General features: G+C 35.5%; 1 protein-coding gene across 1 annotated transcript in view; it reads left to right on the top strand.

Moving 5' to 3' along the window:
• PIGN (phosphatidylinositol glycan anchor biosynthesis class N) overlaps positions 1–12650 on the top strand; it is a 77958-nt gene that overhangs the window by 20615 nt on the left and 44693 nt on the right. The window contains exons 8-15 of the mRNA XM_087961195.1: positions 353–469; positions 1853–1893; positions 2539–2598; positions 4760–4852; positions 5813–5868; positions 10145–10223; positions 10816–10995; positions 11768–11907. Coding sequence (XP_087817321.1) covers positions 353–469; positions 1853–1893; positions 2539–2598; positions 4760–4852; positions 5813–5868; positions 10145–10223; positions 10816–10995; positions 11768–11907 — 766 coding nt within the window. The remainder of the gene's footprint in view (positions 1–352; positions 470–1852; positions 1894–2538; positions 2599–4759; positions 4853–5812; positions 5869–10144; positions 10224–10815; positions 10996–11767; positions 11908–12650) is intronic.

Here is a 12650-nt window from a genome sequence, read left to right as displayed (position 1 = left end):
AGTTGACTAAACTTTTACTATTATATAAAGAAATGAAGTGCCTGAGGCATCTGTAGGAATTTGAGTAAACCTTAGTTTTAGGTTGTTGGTTGGTAGTAGTAGATACAGAGAAATGCTATATGAATATATAATTGAAAATCCAGATTGGGGCAATCCTTCAGAAGCCTAATGGCAGTTGTGGGTAAACTGTGAAGCAAAAGGGAAAGTTGCATGAAGAAATAATTTGAATGGTATTGAAGCTGCAGACTGCCCTCTAGATGAGCAGAGTAGGGAAATGGTATTCAAAAGCCAGCTTTAAAAATAATAATAATAACGATAATATAATGTTGGCTTATTTTCTGTATGTGTTTAGGGACTCATGGAGCAAGTCATCCATCAGAAACATTAACACCCCTAATTGCTTGGGGAGCAGGAATCAAATATCCTCAGATAGTTACCTCACAGCAATATGAAGACACATTTTTAAAAGGTAATTATTTGTGCAATTATTGTGCAATTATTTGTGTAATACCTTTTTTATACAGACAAAAGGACAGTTTTTTGTGTTATTAGCTGCTGCTGCTGTTACATTGATAAAATCCTCATTAAATGAATGGGGAGTAAACTTTTACTACAAACCATTATATTTATGTGGATTCTCACAATGCTCAATAACATTTGAGCCACCGTTTTTCATATTCATAATGCAAATCCTCCTTTGCAGAAAATAAATTTTACTTGAAACTTTTGATTTGTGGGCCTGATTTTATGAGCCGGATGTAGTTTTAAACAGGGCTAGTTTGTTCCCCTGTCATCTTTAATCAAACCTAATTAAATAGATTAATGCATTTAAATTAATTGTAAATTAGCAGATTTTTAGATGACTTTAATTTTTCTTCATGATACCTGAAATCATCAGCATTCTTCTTGTTTGCCCAGGTGTCCTGCTTCCCACATTTAATCTTCACTTTGCTCATATTGTTTAACATCATACTCTCTGTGAGTATGAATCATTCTTGTTTCCAAGGCTGATTTTCCTATATTGGAAATGTGAGGGATAATTAAGCTTAAAATTAACTGCATAGTGTAATAATCCAAGATAAAAATAGGCATATCCTCCACCACTTAAAAGAACACATTAAATGAAGTGCTAAGATGAACCTAACATTAACCAAATGTAAGAAATTACACATGGATGCTGAACACATTAACAGAACTGGTCATCTCATGTCCAACCAAGTATTCAGGTCATATTTGTAATGCTGGTAGTGTTTTTGGAACTAATAAAATAATAAAAATGAACATAACAGGCATATAGTTCTAATAGAATTTTATCTACTATTTCTGGGGTGGGGAAAAAGTAATCTTTGCTAGAAAGATCATTGGCTGTTTAATGGTAGTTAACTAATAATCTGGATTTGGACAATGAGCCACAGAACTATGGCCAGATTGGTTAAAGAAAAATGCATGATTTTAGAATGTGCTGCAGCTCTCTGCCTTAACTGTTTCTGGAATCATTTTCTGGTTTACTGTATTTTATTTAGTAAATTTATGTGGCTGCCCATCTCACTTGAAGTAGATTACCTATACATAAAGCTGACCCTAATCAGTGATTTATCAACATATAGCTGTCCATCCAAGAGAAGGTCTTGGATATTCTGATGTGTAGCTTTTCCTTTGTGATTCTTCAGATTCAGATTAAAGTGATTTGTGTACCCGTGAGTAAATTTCTTAATACTATATTCTGCCACTTGAGCACAAATATATTTTAATATAAAGAAAAGCTATCAGAAGAATAAGCTTATAACTGCTAAGTATCAAAAGAGTTATCTTTTCCCCTCATAAATTATCATTCTTTTTTCCTCACTTACAGAATGGAAGCTGGAGATGTGGAAACGCCAAGATGTGAATCAGGTATCTGGTTGCTTCAAACCCAGTTTTTTAACTTACTTTATTTTAAGATGGTACAAAGAAACATAATTATGATAATAAGTTATATTAATGGGCAGGCCCCTCTGCCTCCAGTTTTTGTCAGTCAGTCAATCTCTGTCTGTCTGTCTGTCTGTCTGTCTATCTATCTATCTATCTATCTATCTATCTATCTATCTATCTATCTATCTATCTATGTCACTAATTCATTCTGTTTGATGCTTGTTTTATTAATTGTTTATAGCCAAAATTTGAAATGGGTTTACCTGCTGATAGTATAAACATGGGACATGCTTTCAGCACAAGAACTGCACTGTAGTGGGAATATTATATCTGTAATACCCTTCCTGGTTTCTAAAGCAACATTGCTTGCCCATCCATTGTTACCAATATGGAGACAATTTTGTTTGCAGAGCCTTTATTCTCAATGCTCTGTTGACACAGATTGAATTCTTAAGAATGATGCATAATATAAGTTCCTATCCATTAAACATGGAAACAATTTTTTAATTATCTGAAAGGATGTCATGCATATAGAAATGTTTTATGAAAATACATCATAAAAGAGACTTCAGCTTTTAATTTTGCTTAAGTATACATTCAAAGGGAGACTTTTTTTTCTGCTTGTAGGCTGACATTGCACCACTGATGGCTTCCCTTGTTGGAGTTCCTTTTCCTCTGAATTCAGTGGTAAGTTAATATGCTATTTCTCTTCTCAATGGAAAATGACCAGTGTTGAAATTTCTCTATAGACCAGGTTCACATTTTACATGAAACCATGGTTTGTTTAATCACATTATTAAATGAACCACAAATGGCTGGATATATACAAAATCATGACCTTGCTTCCAGTAAGGGTCAGGTTCCCTCATGGACAGATTGGTGAACACTATTGTGTCCTTCTCACCTGGGTGATTTCTCTCCCCTCACCCAGTCCCTCCTTAGATTCTTCCTTTTAATTAAACTTATATCAAAATAAATAGATGTGCAAAGATTAACTTCAAAATATACAAAGTGCCATCACTGAACAACAGTATAGAGAAACTGTCTCTAGCTCTTCACAGATTACAAGTGCTTACCAGTATGGTTTTTGAATGGCAATGTATGTGTTAATGTGAAATCTGCATAGTGATGGTTTCTTTTTTAAGGTATTAAAGTATTTTTTTATAAGACTAGGCAACCTAGACATGTTTAACTATTTTTTCTCCTGTAGAAGTGAATGTTAATCACAAAATATTTTAGAAGAAAGTGAGAGAGAGAGAGAGACCCCATTCTTTTAGATAGAGCAAGTTTTTGCTAACTGCAGTCAATTTTTACTCCTTCCATTGAATATAGTTTAAGCCATTCTCTCATAAGAGAAACTGTTATCTATTTTGGGGGGGGGAAGCTCTGTGGGATTACTGTTCATAATAACCCTGCCAATTTTCAGTCTCATCCAGTCTTACTCATCCAGTTTCATCTTTGTTGCCATATCTTTGGATCTTTTACTTATTGGTTAACTTCAGGGGTAGGATTCTACCGGTTCGGTCTGGTTCGGGTGAACCGGTAGCTCCGACGATCAGCTGTGAGCAAACTGGTTTGCTCCGATCATCAGCTGTTGGGCCCACCCTCCCACCCCGGTTCTAGTCTGTACTTTATTTCTGGGTTTTCCAGCTTAGCTGATTCGCGTGGCACAGTGGATTGCTGCGTGTCACCTATTTAACACACAGAGCTTGCAGCAGAAGGTGAGTTGCAAATGCTGTGCATGCTCACTGAACCGGTTGTTACACTGGTTGAATCCCACCCCTGGTTAACTTGAATACTGTTTCTGGGAGCAAGAAATTTAGAAGAAATATTCTGTGATGTAATAGGAAAAGTGTTGAACCAGGGCTAGGAAGAGCCAAGTTCAAGTCTTCTCTTGACTATAGAAACTCACTGAGTGATTACATGATTATCTATGTAATCTACTTCATAGGATTGTTGTTTTAGGGGGAAGAGAAGACTTTAGAGAAGCAGGTATAAATTTAACAGATAAATAAAAAATAATCCATACTTTTGGGAGAAATTATACATTTGAAAAGTTGGTTTATATTATCTTTAGGGAAGAAGCCTTAGTCATACTCATACTTTAATCTATGTGTGCTTGGAAAAATGTATTTTATTGGGGGTTCAGATAATTGTTACTTTGTGTGAGTGTGTGTGTGTGTGTGAGAGAGAGAGAGAGAGAGAGAGAGATTAATAATTCATTTGATAATTGAATCACTTCTTCAATTCACAGTCACCCTCTTTATGACTTCATAGCAGCTGACTCATGAAATTATAATCCCGCATGAAATGAACTGAAATGTCTAATGTTCCACTTTATAGAATGGAGCCCTGAAATTGTGTTTTCAATTTTTAATAAGCAAAACACTTGCCTAATAATTGTCATATCTATCATCCAACCTTTATAAGGAGAAGTCAGGTTAAAATATTGTGAATGAATACACCACCTCTGAGAGAAGAGAACTTCATTTGTAAACCAAGATGCTTCTATCTGATATGCAAGATGACTCTCTCTCTCACACACAATGGGCTAGCTAAACCCATTTATTTTTTGGAAGTTATCTAAAGGGGTCAGTCTTACATAGCGTTCTGTGGACAATTTTTCTTTTCTTCAATGTGCATGAAGGGTCCCGTTTCAAAGCTGACATTTATGCTACTATTAGTAGAAGGTGTGTACTGATTCATTGTGAATAATACTGTTCTCTAATTCTGAAGGTACTGTTTTACTTTATGTACTGTAAGATGTCATAGTTCTTAGTAAAAATGCTTGCTTTTCTGGGCCTGGATTATGCTGCTAAATATTAATTCTGTTTTTTGGCCCCCTCAGGGTGTTTTACCTCTTGGATACTTGAATAATACTGCCCAATTTAAGGCAGAGAGCATGCTTACCAACGCTGTCCAGATTCTTGAACAATTTAAGGTACGTAAGCTATTGCTGAAATGTGTAAACTGCACATTCATATGAATATTTCCAGTAGAAAAATCAGATTGTCATAGTAGAAATAGAAACAACATAGGAAGTTGTAGTCTATACTTACAATTTAGTATGATAGTAGGATTGTTGCTAAATAAAAAACAGTAGTATTATGGGGAAAAAAACCTAGCTTAAATCCTTAAACTCTTTTTTTACTGGGACAGCCAATATTTTCCATTGTCTTAAAAAAATCTAAATGTTTCAAGGAACTTGTTAATTAAAACATAGAATTTAATTTCTATGGGTCGAACTTCCATAACTGATATGAATTGATGTCATTGAAGGCGGTGCATTTTAATCAAGGTGTAGAATTGCTCCTATAATTCAATTCTGATGTTATTAGGACTGGCATACTTCCTATTCCAACCACTAGAAGATGATTTAAGAGTTGAGATTTAAATTTTGGTTGTCACTATTTATTGCTTCGCGTTACACAAAATTGAGGTTAGATCTTTAAGCTGCTTGACAGCAGGATACTTCAAGGACAATAGGTTCCTCCAGTGTGAAGATCTAGTAATTAATATTATCGTGGAAGCCTTGTCTGAAATCAGGAAATAAATCCTAAGTCAGTTTTGGAAATCATTCCCTAAAGACGGTTGCCTTGCTCCCTCTTAATTGCTTTTTATTCACATTGCAAAGACTTTAATTTTGAGAAGGGTTTGGGGGAATAAATTGTTCTTTGTGAACCACTTTTACTATTGCTAACCTCGATCTTTAAGATATATGTTACTAATTTATTAATTTTTAATTATTTTGACATATAAATGGCATAGTTATTTAACTTAGCTATGATTAGTAGTCAGTTAGTTAGAACAAAATGAAGACCATATTCTTTGTTTCAGTCATTCATTTTATACAAAACTACTTTGTTAACAATGCTGCTTGTTTTTTTTCCTGTGTGTTCAGGTTAAGATGGCTCAGAAGAAGAAAACTACATTATCATTCTTGTTTTCACCATTCAAGTAAGTACATGTTCCATTCTTAGAATATATCTTTTAAACTAGTCATAAAGGAAGGAAATGTTCTGAATATTATATTGAAACTAAGTTTCAGTCAGATAAATGAGAGTTGGACAAGATTAGTATTTGGGGGATCAAATAAATAGAACCCACAATTTAAAATCAGAGCCCTAGCTGAATTTCATTCTAGACATAATTGAAAGGGAAAGGGAAGCTATGATGCAATTTCATTCTAATTTTAATTTTAATTTGATTCTACTTGACTGATAATTATTTTGCTCAATGAACTAGATCTTTCCCAATCTTTAATGTTTAGACAAGAACAGTGAGCTTGGAGATTTTATAAACCAGTATTTAAAACAAAGTAACTACAAAACTTAATAAAAGATAGGATTTTGTTACTATTAATATATTTTTAGGATTTATACACTCCTCAAAAGTATCAGAGCTTATAATATATCTTTTTTATTTAAGTTTTATTAATTTTCTACTATTACATTTAATTAGTGCTTAATAAACATCATGTTGTCTGGGTTATTTTAGAGCTTATAGTATATCTCTATAACCCTGACAAAAAATCTTATAAATCACGGATATTTGTAGCTTAGCAATATCTGACATTCCACAAGTGGCTGTTTGTTTGTTTGTTTCCTTGATTTTAAATATGTAAATATGTATGTATGATTGAATGTATGTATGTGTGTGTGTATGTATGTATGTATGTATGTACACTGCTCAAAAAAATAAAGGGAACACAAAAATAAGACATCCTATATCTGAATGAATGAAATATTCTTATGAAATACTTTATTTATTACATAGTTGAATGTGCTGACAACAAAATCACACAAAACTTATCAATGGAAATCAAATTTAGCAACCCATGGAGGTCTGGATTTGGAGTTACACTCAAAATTAAAGTGGAAAAAAACACTACAGGCTGATCCAACTTTGATGTAATATCCTTAAAACAAGTCAAAATGAGGCTCAGTAGTGTGGGTGGCCTCCATGTGCCTTTATGACCTCCCTACAATGCCTGGGCATGCTCCTGATGAGGTGGCGGATGGTCTCCTGAGAGATCTCCTCCCACACCTGGACTAAAGCATCCCCCAACTCCTGGACAGTCTGTGGTGCAATGTGGCGTTGGTGGATGGAGCGAGGCATGATGTGCCAGATGTGCTCAGTTGGATTCAGGTCTGGGGAACAGGCGGGCCAGTCCATAGCATCAATGCCTTCGTCTTGCAGGAACTGCTGACACACTCCAGCCACATGAGGTCTAGCATTGTCTTGCATTAGGAGGAACCCAGGGCCAACCACACCAGCATATGGTCTCACAAGGGGTCTGAGGATCTCATCTTGGTACCTAATGTCAGTCAGGCTACCTTTGGCGAGCACATGGAGGGCTGTGCGGCCCCCTAAAGAAATGCCACCCCACACCATTACTGACCCACTGCCAAACCGGTCATGCTGGAGGATGTTGCAGGCAGCAGAACATTCTCCATGGCATCTCCAGACCCTGTCACGTCTGTCACATGTGCTCAGTGTGAACCTGCTTCCAAATCTGTGAAGAGCACAGGGCGCCAGTGGCGAATTTGCCAATCTTCGTGTTCTCTGGCAAATGCCAAACGTCCTGCACGGTGTTGGGCTGTAAGCACAACCCCCACCTGTGGACCCTCATACCACCCTCATGGAGTCTGTTTCTGACCATTTGAGCAGCCACATGCACATTTGTCACCAGCTGGAGGTCATTTTGCAGGGCTCTGGCAGTGCTCCTCCTGTCCCTCCTTGCACAAAGGCGGAGGTAGCGGTCCTGATGCTGGGTTGTTGCTCTCCTACGGCCTCCTCCATGTCTCCTGATGTACTGGCCTGTCTCCTGGTAGCACCTCCATGCTCTGGACACTACGCTGATAGACACAGCAAACCTACTTGCCACAGCTCGCATTGATGTGCCATCCTGGATGAGCTGCACTACCTGAGCCACTTGTGTGGGTTGTAGACTCCGTCTCATGCTACCACTAGAGTGAAAGCACCGCCAGCATTCAAAAGTGACCAAACCATCAGCCAGAAAGCATAGGAACTGAGAAGTGGTCTGTGGTCACCACCTGCAGAACCACTCCTTTATTGGGGATGTCTTGCTAACTGCCTATGCTTTCCACCTGTTGTCTATTCCATTTGCACAACAGCATGTGAAATTGATTGTCAATCAGTGTTGCTACCTAAGTGGACAGTTTGATTTCACAGAAGTGTGATTGAGTTTGAGTTACATTGTGTTGTTTAAGTGTTCCCTTTATTTTTTTGAGCAGTGTATTTATTAATTACATTTATAAGCTGCCCATCTTACCTGCAAGGTAACGCTGAGAGTCTTATAATCATTTAATGGAGAACAATATTTCACTATGGTATTTCAGAGACAATAACTTGTTATTTGATAAGAGATGAGAATTTCCCTAACTTGTTGTCTCTTTCAACAACATAATTCTCTGGGCTGTAGGACTGGGAAATAAATCTTAATTATGTCTTCCCCTTGATATTTAGATAAAGAGCAAATCTTTAAATAGCCATTCATTATTTTTATTTGGAACAACCAATGGCTTAATTCATTTTTCTGTATCCTTTGCCTTTGCCACATAGCCAGGTGAATATTTGTTCTAAAAAGAAATATATGTAATGGCTGAAGACATTACAGACCACATTTTCCTTCCTCTAGATCTTAATTGAACCCCAAATAAATTTAATTTAAATGTAAAATAGAGAAATATGCAAGTAGATCTACTGTTTTTCTTCTGAATATTAAAAAAAATATTTTTAATATCATGAGGTACTTACAGAGTTTGAATCATTATGAATTTCCTATCCAAAGAATTTCTTTTTTAATCTTTCATCTTAGGCATCTGCTCTTTTTTTGATACTGCATGTTAAATTTTAGTTTCTCCAGCACGACCACTGGAGAATCCATGGATGAGTTGACACATGCCTTTCTGCCCAGAGACTGAGTCCATAATCTTTGCCATACTCCTTGTCAACTGTCACTTTACCCAGTTCATGACTCAGTCTTGCCCTAGGAGGTTGTGGCAAAGATTGGCTCGTAGTTCTCCGGATAGAAACGCTGCTATTTATTGTAATTTATGAATATTCATGCATATGCATGTATGCCTATTCCTTTTGCTACCTAAAATGCTAAACTGTGGTTGAAAGTTAACTACAACAGAATCTATTTTAATTTCTAAAATGATCTACTTATTTAAAATTTCAATGCACAACATTTAAAATACTTTGAACTGGGAAAACTTAATACATCTTTAGATGTAAATGTGAATCATCCAGATAAAATATAATACAGGCCTTATAATATTGTCACGTGAAACCGCATGAAGCCATGTGGCTTAATCCTAAAAAACCAAACATACAAAAAATTTAAAATAGCAAACAATAGCAAGAAATTCTGCTGTCAAATTCATTGTAGTAGCAAATTGTTTGCAATTATGGGCATGCAAATGTAGAAATAATGCATCTAAAAATAGTGATGGCAGACATAGATCGGATGAAATTTCTTGAGTTTATCATAATGATATATTTTATTGCAGATTTGAGTTCTGGATTATAAAGATTTTTTTCTAATAGAAGACAATTATGTAATAGAAATAATAATAATTTTATCAGTTATGCTCTTCATAGGAATCCATGGCATCTCATAAGGGACAATTTACAAAGCATTGCACAACTAACACTGTTGTTTAATCTTGTAATTAATTGTCCACACATTGTAACTTATAATTTGAAAACTAAGCAGCTTCTATTCAGCAGAGTTGTTAAGCCAGTTTTAAAGGCTATGGCCATTGCATGTAAGTTCAGATGAAAGATCTGGTTAGCATTAGTTACAATGATCCAGTTTAATAATATTCATAATATTAATATATGCAATTACTAATAAGACATTCAGCTCTATAAAATAATATGCTGCATAATGTTCTGTTTTTGTAAAACTTGTAAAACTTTGTAAAACTTGATTCTTGAACAGACCCTTCAGGCTCTTTAATTTCTCCAGAAATTTTTGTTTGGGCTGTATCAAATCTCTTGCTAAAAGTACTTCAGAGATATTTCAATTTTTGATTAAAAGTAATTATTGATAAATATGTATTTACTAGAAACTGATTTATCAGTAAAAATACTGCAAACTGGTTCAACTGATTGCTTTTAAAAGAATATAGTAGTGCTATTTATTCCCTCTTTCCCAAAAGAGTAATCAAACTGATATATTAAAATATTCTGTCTTGCACAGGTCTCTCTCTGAATCAGAGCAAATTGATATTCTGAGAAAAACAAGGATATCTATTCATCATGAGAAATATGAGGAATCTGTAAGTAACTCCTATTAGAACCTATTTCCTTTGGATTTATGTATGATAATTTTAAAATATATTTGTTATATTTATAGCTTTATGATGCTACTGTTTTTCTTTTTGGTCCATTATCTAATGGTGTAATTATACTTTTCTAATATGTGAGCATACATTTGAATCTCATCTCAGATAGTCTTATAAAAGCATCTGTCCTTCATTCTGAAAAGCTTTGCCCCTTAAATTCTATTGCCCCTAACACAGAATTACAATAGTGTAATTGTGTGTTTAGAGCAATAGAATTTAATTGGCTACACTCTGAATCTGTCCTAGTAGGTCTTCTTTAACATTTATAAGAATTCCCCTTGACTTGTTATGGATAGTCTTTGTTTAGTGACCACAATTTGGACTGACAATTCAGTGGTTAAGCGAAACAGTTTTCATTTACAGTAAATCTTGCGGTATGCAAAAATAAATCAAGGATAATGCAGGCGATTAAAGCAATATTAAAGATCCAACAAAATCATGCTCATGGAGAAGAATTCCTGTATACCAATCTCTTGCAGCTAAAATTAAAATGTTCGTTTGCTGTTTGTTTGTTTTTCTTTTTCAGATATCCCTTTCTAGAAAGCTGATTAATCTTGCTTTAGATGGGCTCTCTTATTACCATACGTATGACAGATTTTTCCTTGGCTTGAGTATCACCATGGGTTTTGTAGGCTGGACATTTTATGTGATTCTGATTATAATAAAGTCAGATACAAGCATGACCAGGGGTATAACAAAAAATAAGGTACATTTTTGATTTGCCTTGCATATTAGATTATTGCATAAATGAATCTATTTTGTCTACAAAAATTTAGCACTGGAATTTTTGGCACATGCCTTCATTATAGAAAAACCTATAAAATGTTTTTTAAAATGGAAATTTTGGAAAGAAGTTCCTTTTTAGGTTTCCTTAAAATATATTGCGAATTGGATTACATTTTGTAACCTACTGAATATTTAGATCAGAAATGGGAAATCTCCAGAGATTGCTGAATTACAGCTCACAACAATCTTGTTATACTGTCCATAGTTCAACATTTGGATGGCTACAGAGGGTCATCACCATCATTGCTTCGGGGACAAAACTGTATTTATAAAAAAATATCCAAAAAGAATTTCATTAATTCTGATGAAAATATATGTTTTGAATACGAGTGTCCACATGTGAGCATGTATTTGATAGCCCCCTTTACTTGAGGAGTTTAGGGATAAATTTATGTTTGTATTAGTGGAAGAACTTTACTCTTATTTCTGTATGGTGGAAGTAAACAGATTTTGCTATGGAAAAGACCTTGCAGAGAAAATAATATTGGTGAATCTTCTGATTTGCATCTAAGAGCAGGTAGATAAATGGTAACTGGGGCCTGCTGCCAAAAAATAATGGTCCTAGCATGGACTACACTGAGATGCTTTTAATATTTGCTGTATATTGCAAACCCTGGTGAATATTTGGAGATGTTTAAATAGATATTTACAGTGTTACAATAATCAAATAATATTAACATTTCTATTTGCAGGTGCCTGATAAGTTTTTCCAATATGGGTTTGCAGCTATTGGAGTTTTGATAGCCTTGTTTCTCTTCATTCAAAGCTTGCCTTGGACCTACTACATATATTGCCTATTACCAGTCCCTGTATGGTATGCAGTTTTAAAAGAGTAAGGTTTTAAAAATAAATTAATGTCTGTCTCTCTCTGTTTCTGTCTGTCTCTCCGTCCCTCCTGTATATGTTTGTATGTGTGTTTATTTTTTTTTTTTTTTTTTTTTTTGGTTTTATTTTAAGAGATAAGGGTTTTGGAGTTTGGGTGGGTGGTGGATGGGAGGAGGGGGAAAAAAAAAAAAAAAAAAAAGAAGAAAAAAAAGAAGAAGGGGGGGGGGGGGGGGGGGGAGTGTGAGTGAAAAAATAAGTGGAATGGTTGGGGAAGGGGGGGGGGGGGGGGGGGGGGGGGGGAGGGGTAGGGGTTGGGGGGGGGGGGGGGGGGGGGGGGGGGGGGGGGGTGGGAGATTTTGAGATTTTTTTTGTTGAATTGGGTTTTTTTTGTTGGTTGGGGGGGAGGTTTGGGTTGGGGTTGTGTTTTTTTGGGGGGTGGTGGTTTGTTTTGGGGGGGGGGGATTGTGGGGAAGGGGGGGGAAGGGAAAGTATAATATAAAAAAAAAAAATAAAAAAAAAAGAAAGGGGGGGGAATGATTGTTTTTTTTTTTTTAAAATTATGTGTGTGTGTAAGTGTGTGTAAAGGGGGAGAATGTATCCATGTTCCTGGATTTGAAGCTATTTGGGTTTTCTCATTTCATTTAGTGCTTTTCTAAAACACTTCACATTGCTTTCTAAAGGTTACTATGTGAAATGATGGATGCCAGGGTTTCTGTGTGAGGTTTTAAAAATGCATATTTATAGTAGATT

The sequence above is a fragment of the Notechis scutatus genome, chromosome 3, assembly GCF_049901735.1.
Source record: "Notechis scutatus isolate UNSWTSFEM ecotype Mainland chromosome 3, rNotScu1.2, whole genome shotgun sequence".
Taxonomy (NCBI): domain Eukaryota; kingdom Metazoa; phylum Chordata; class Lepidosauria; order Squamata; family Elapidae; genus Notechis; species Notechis scutatus.
This window is presented reverse-complemented; position numbering and strand designations above follow the sequence as displayed.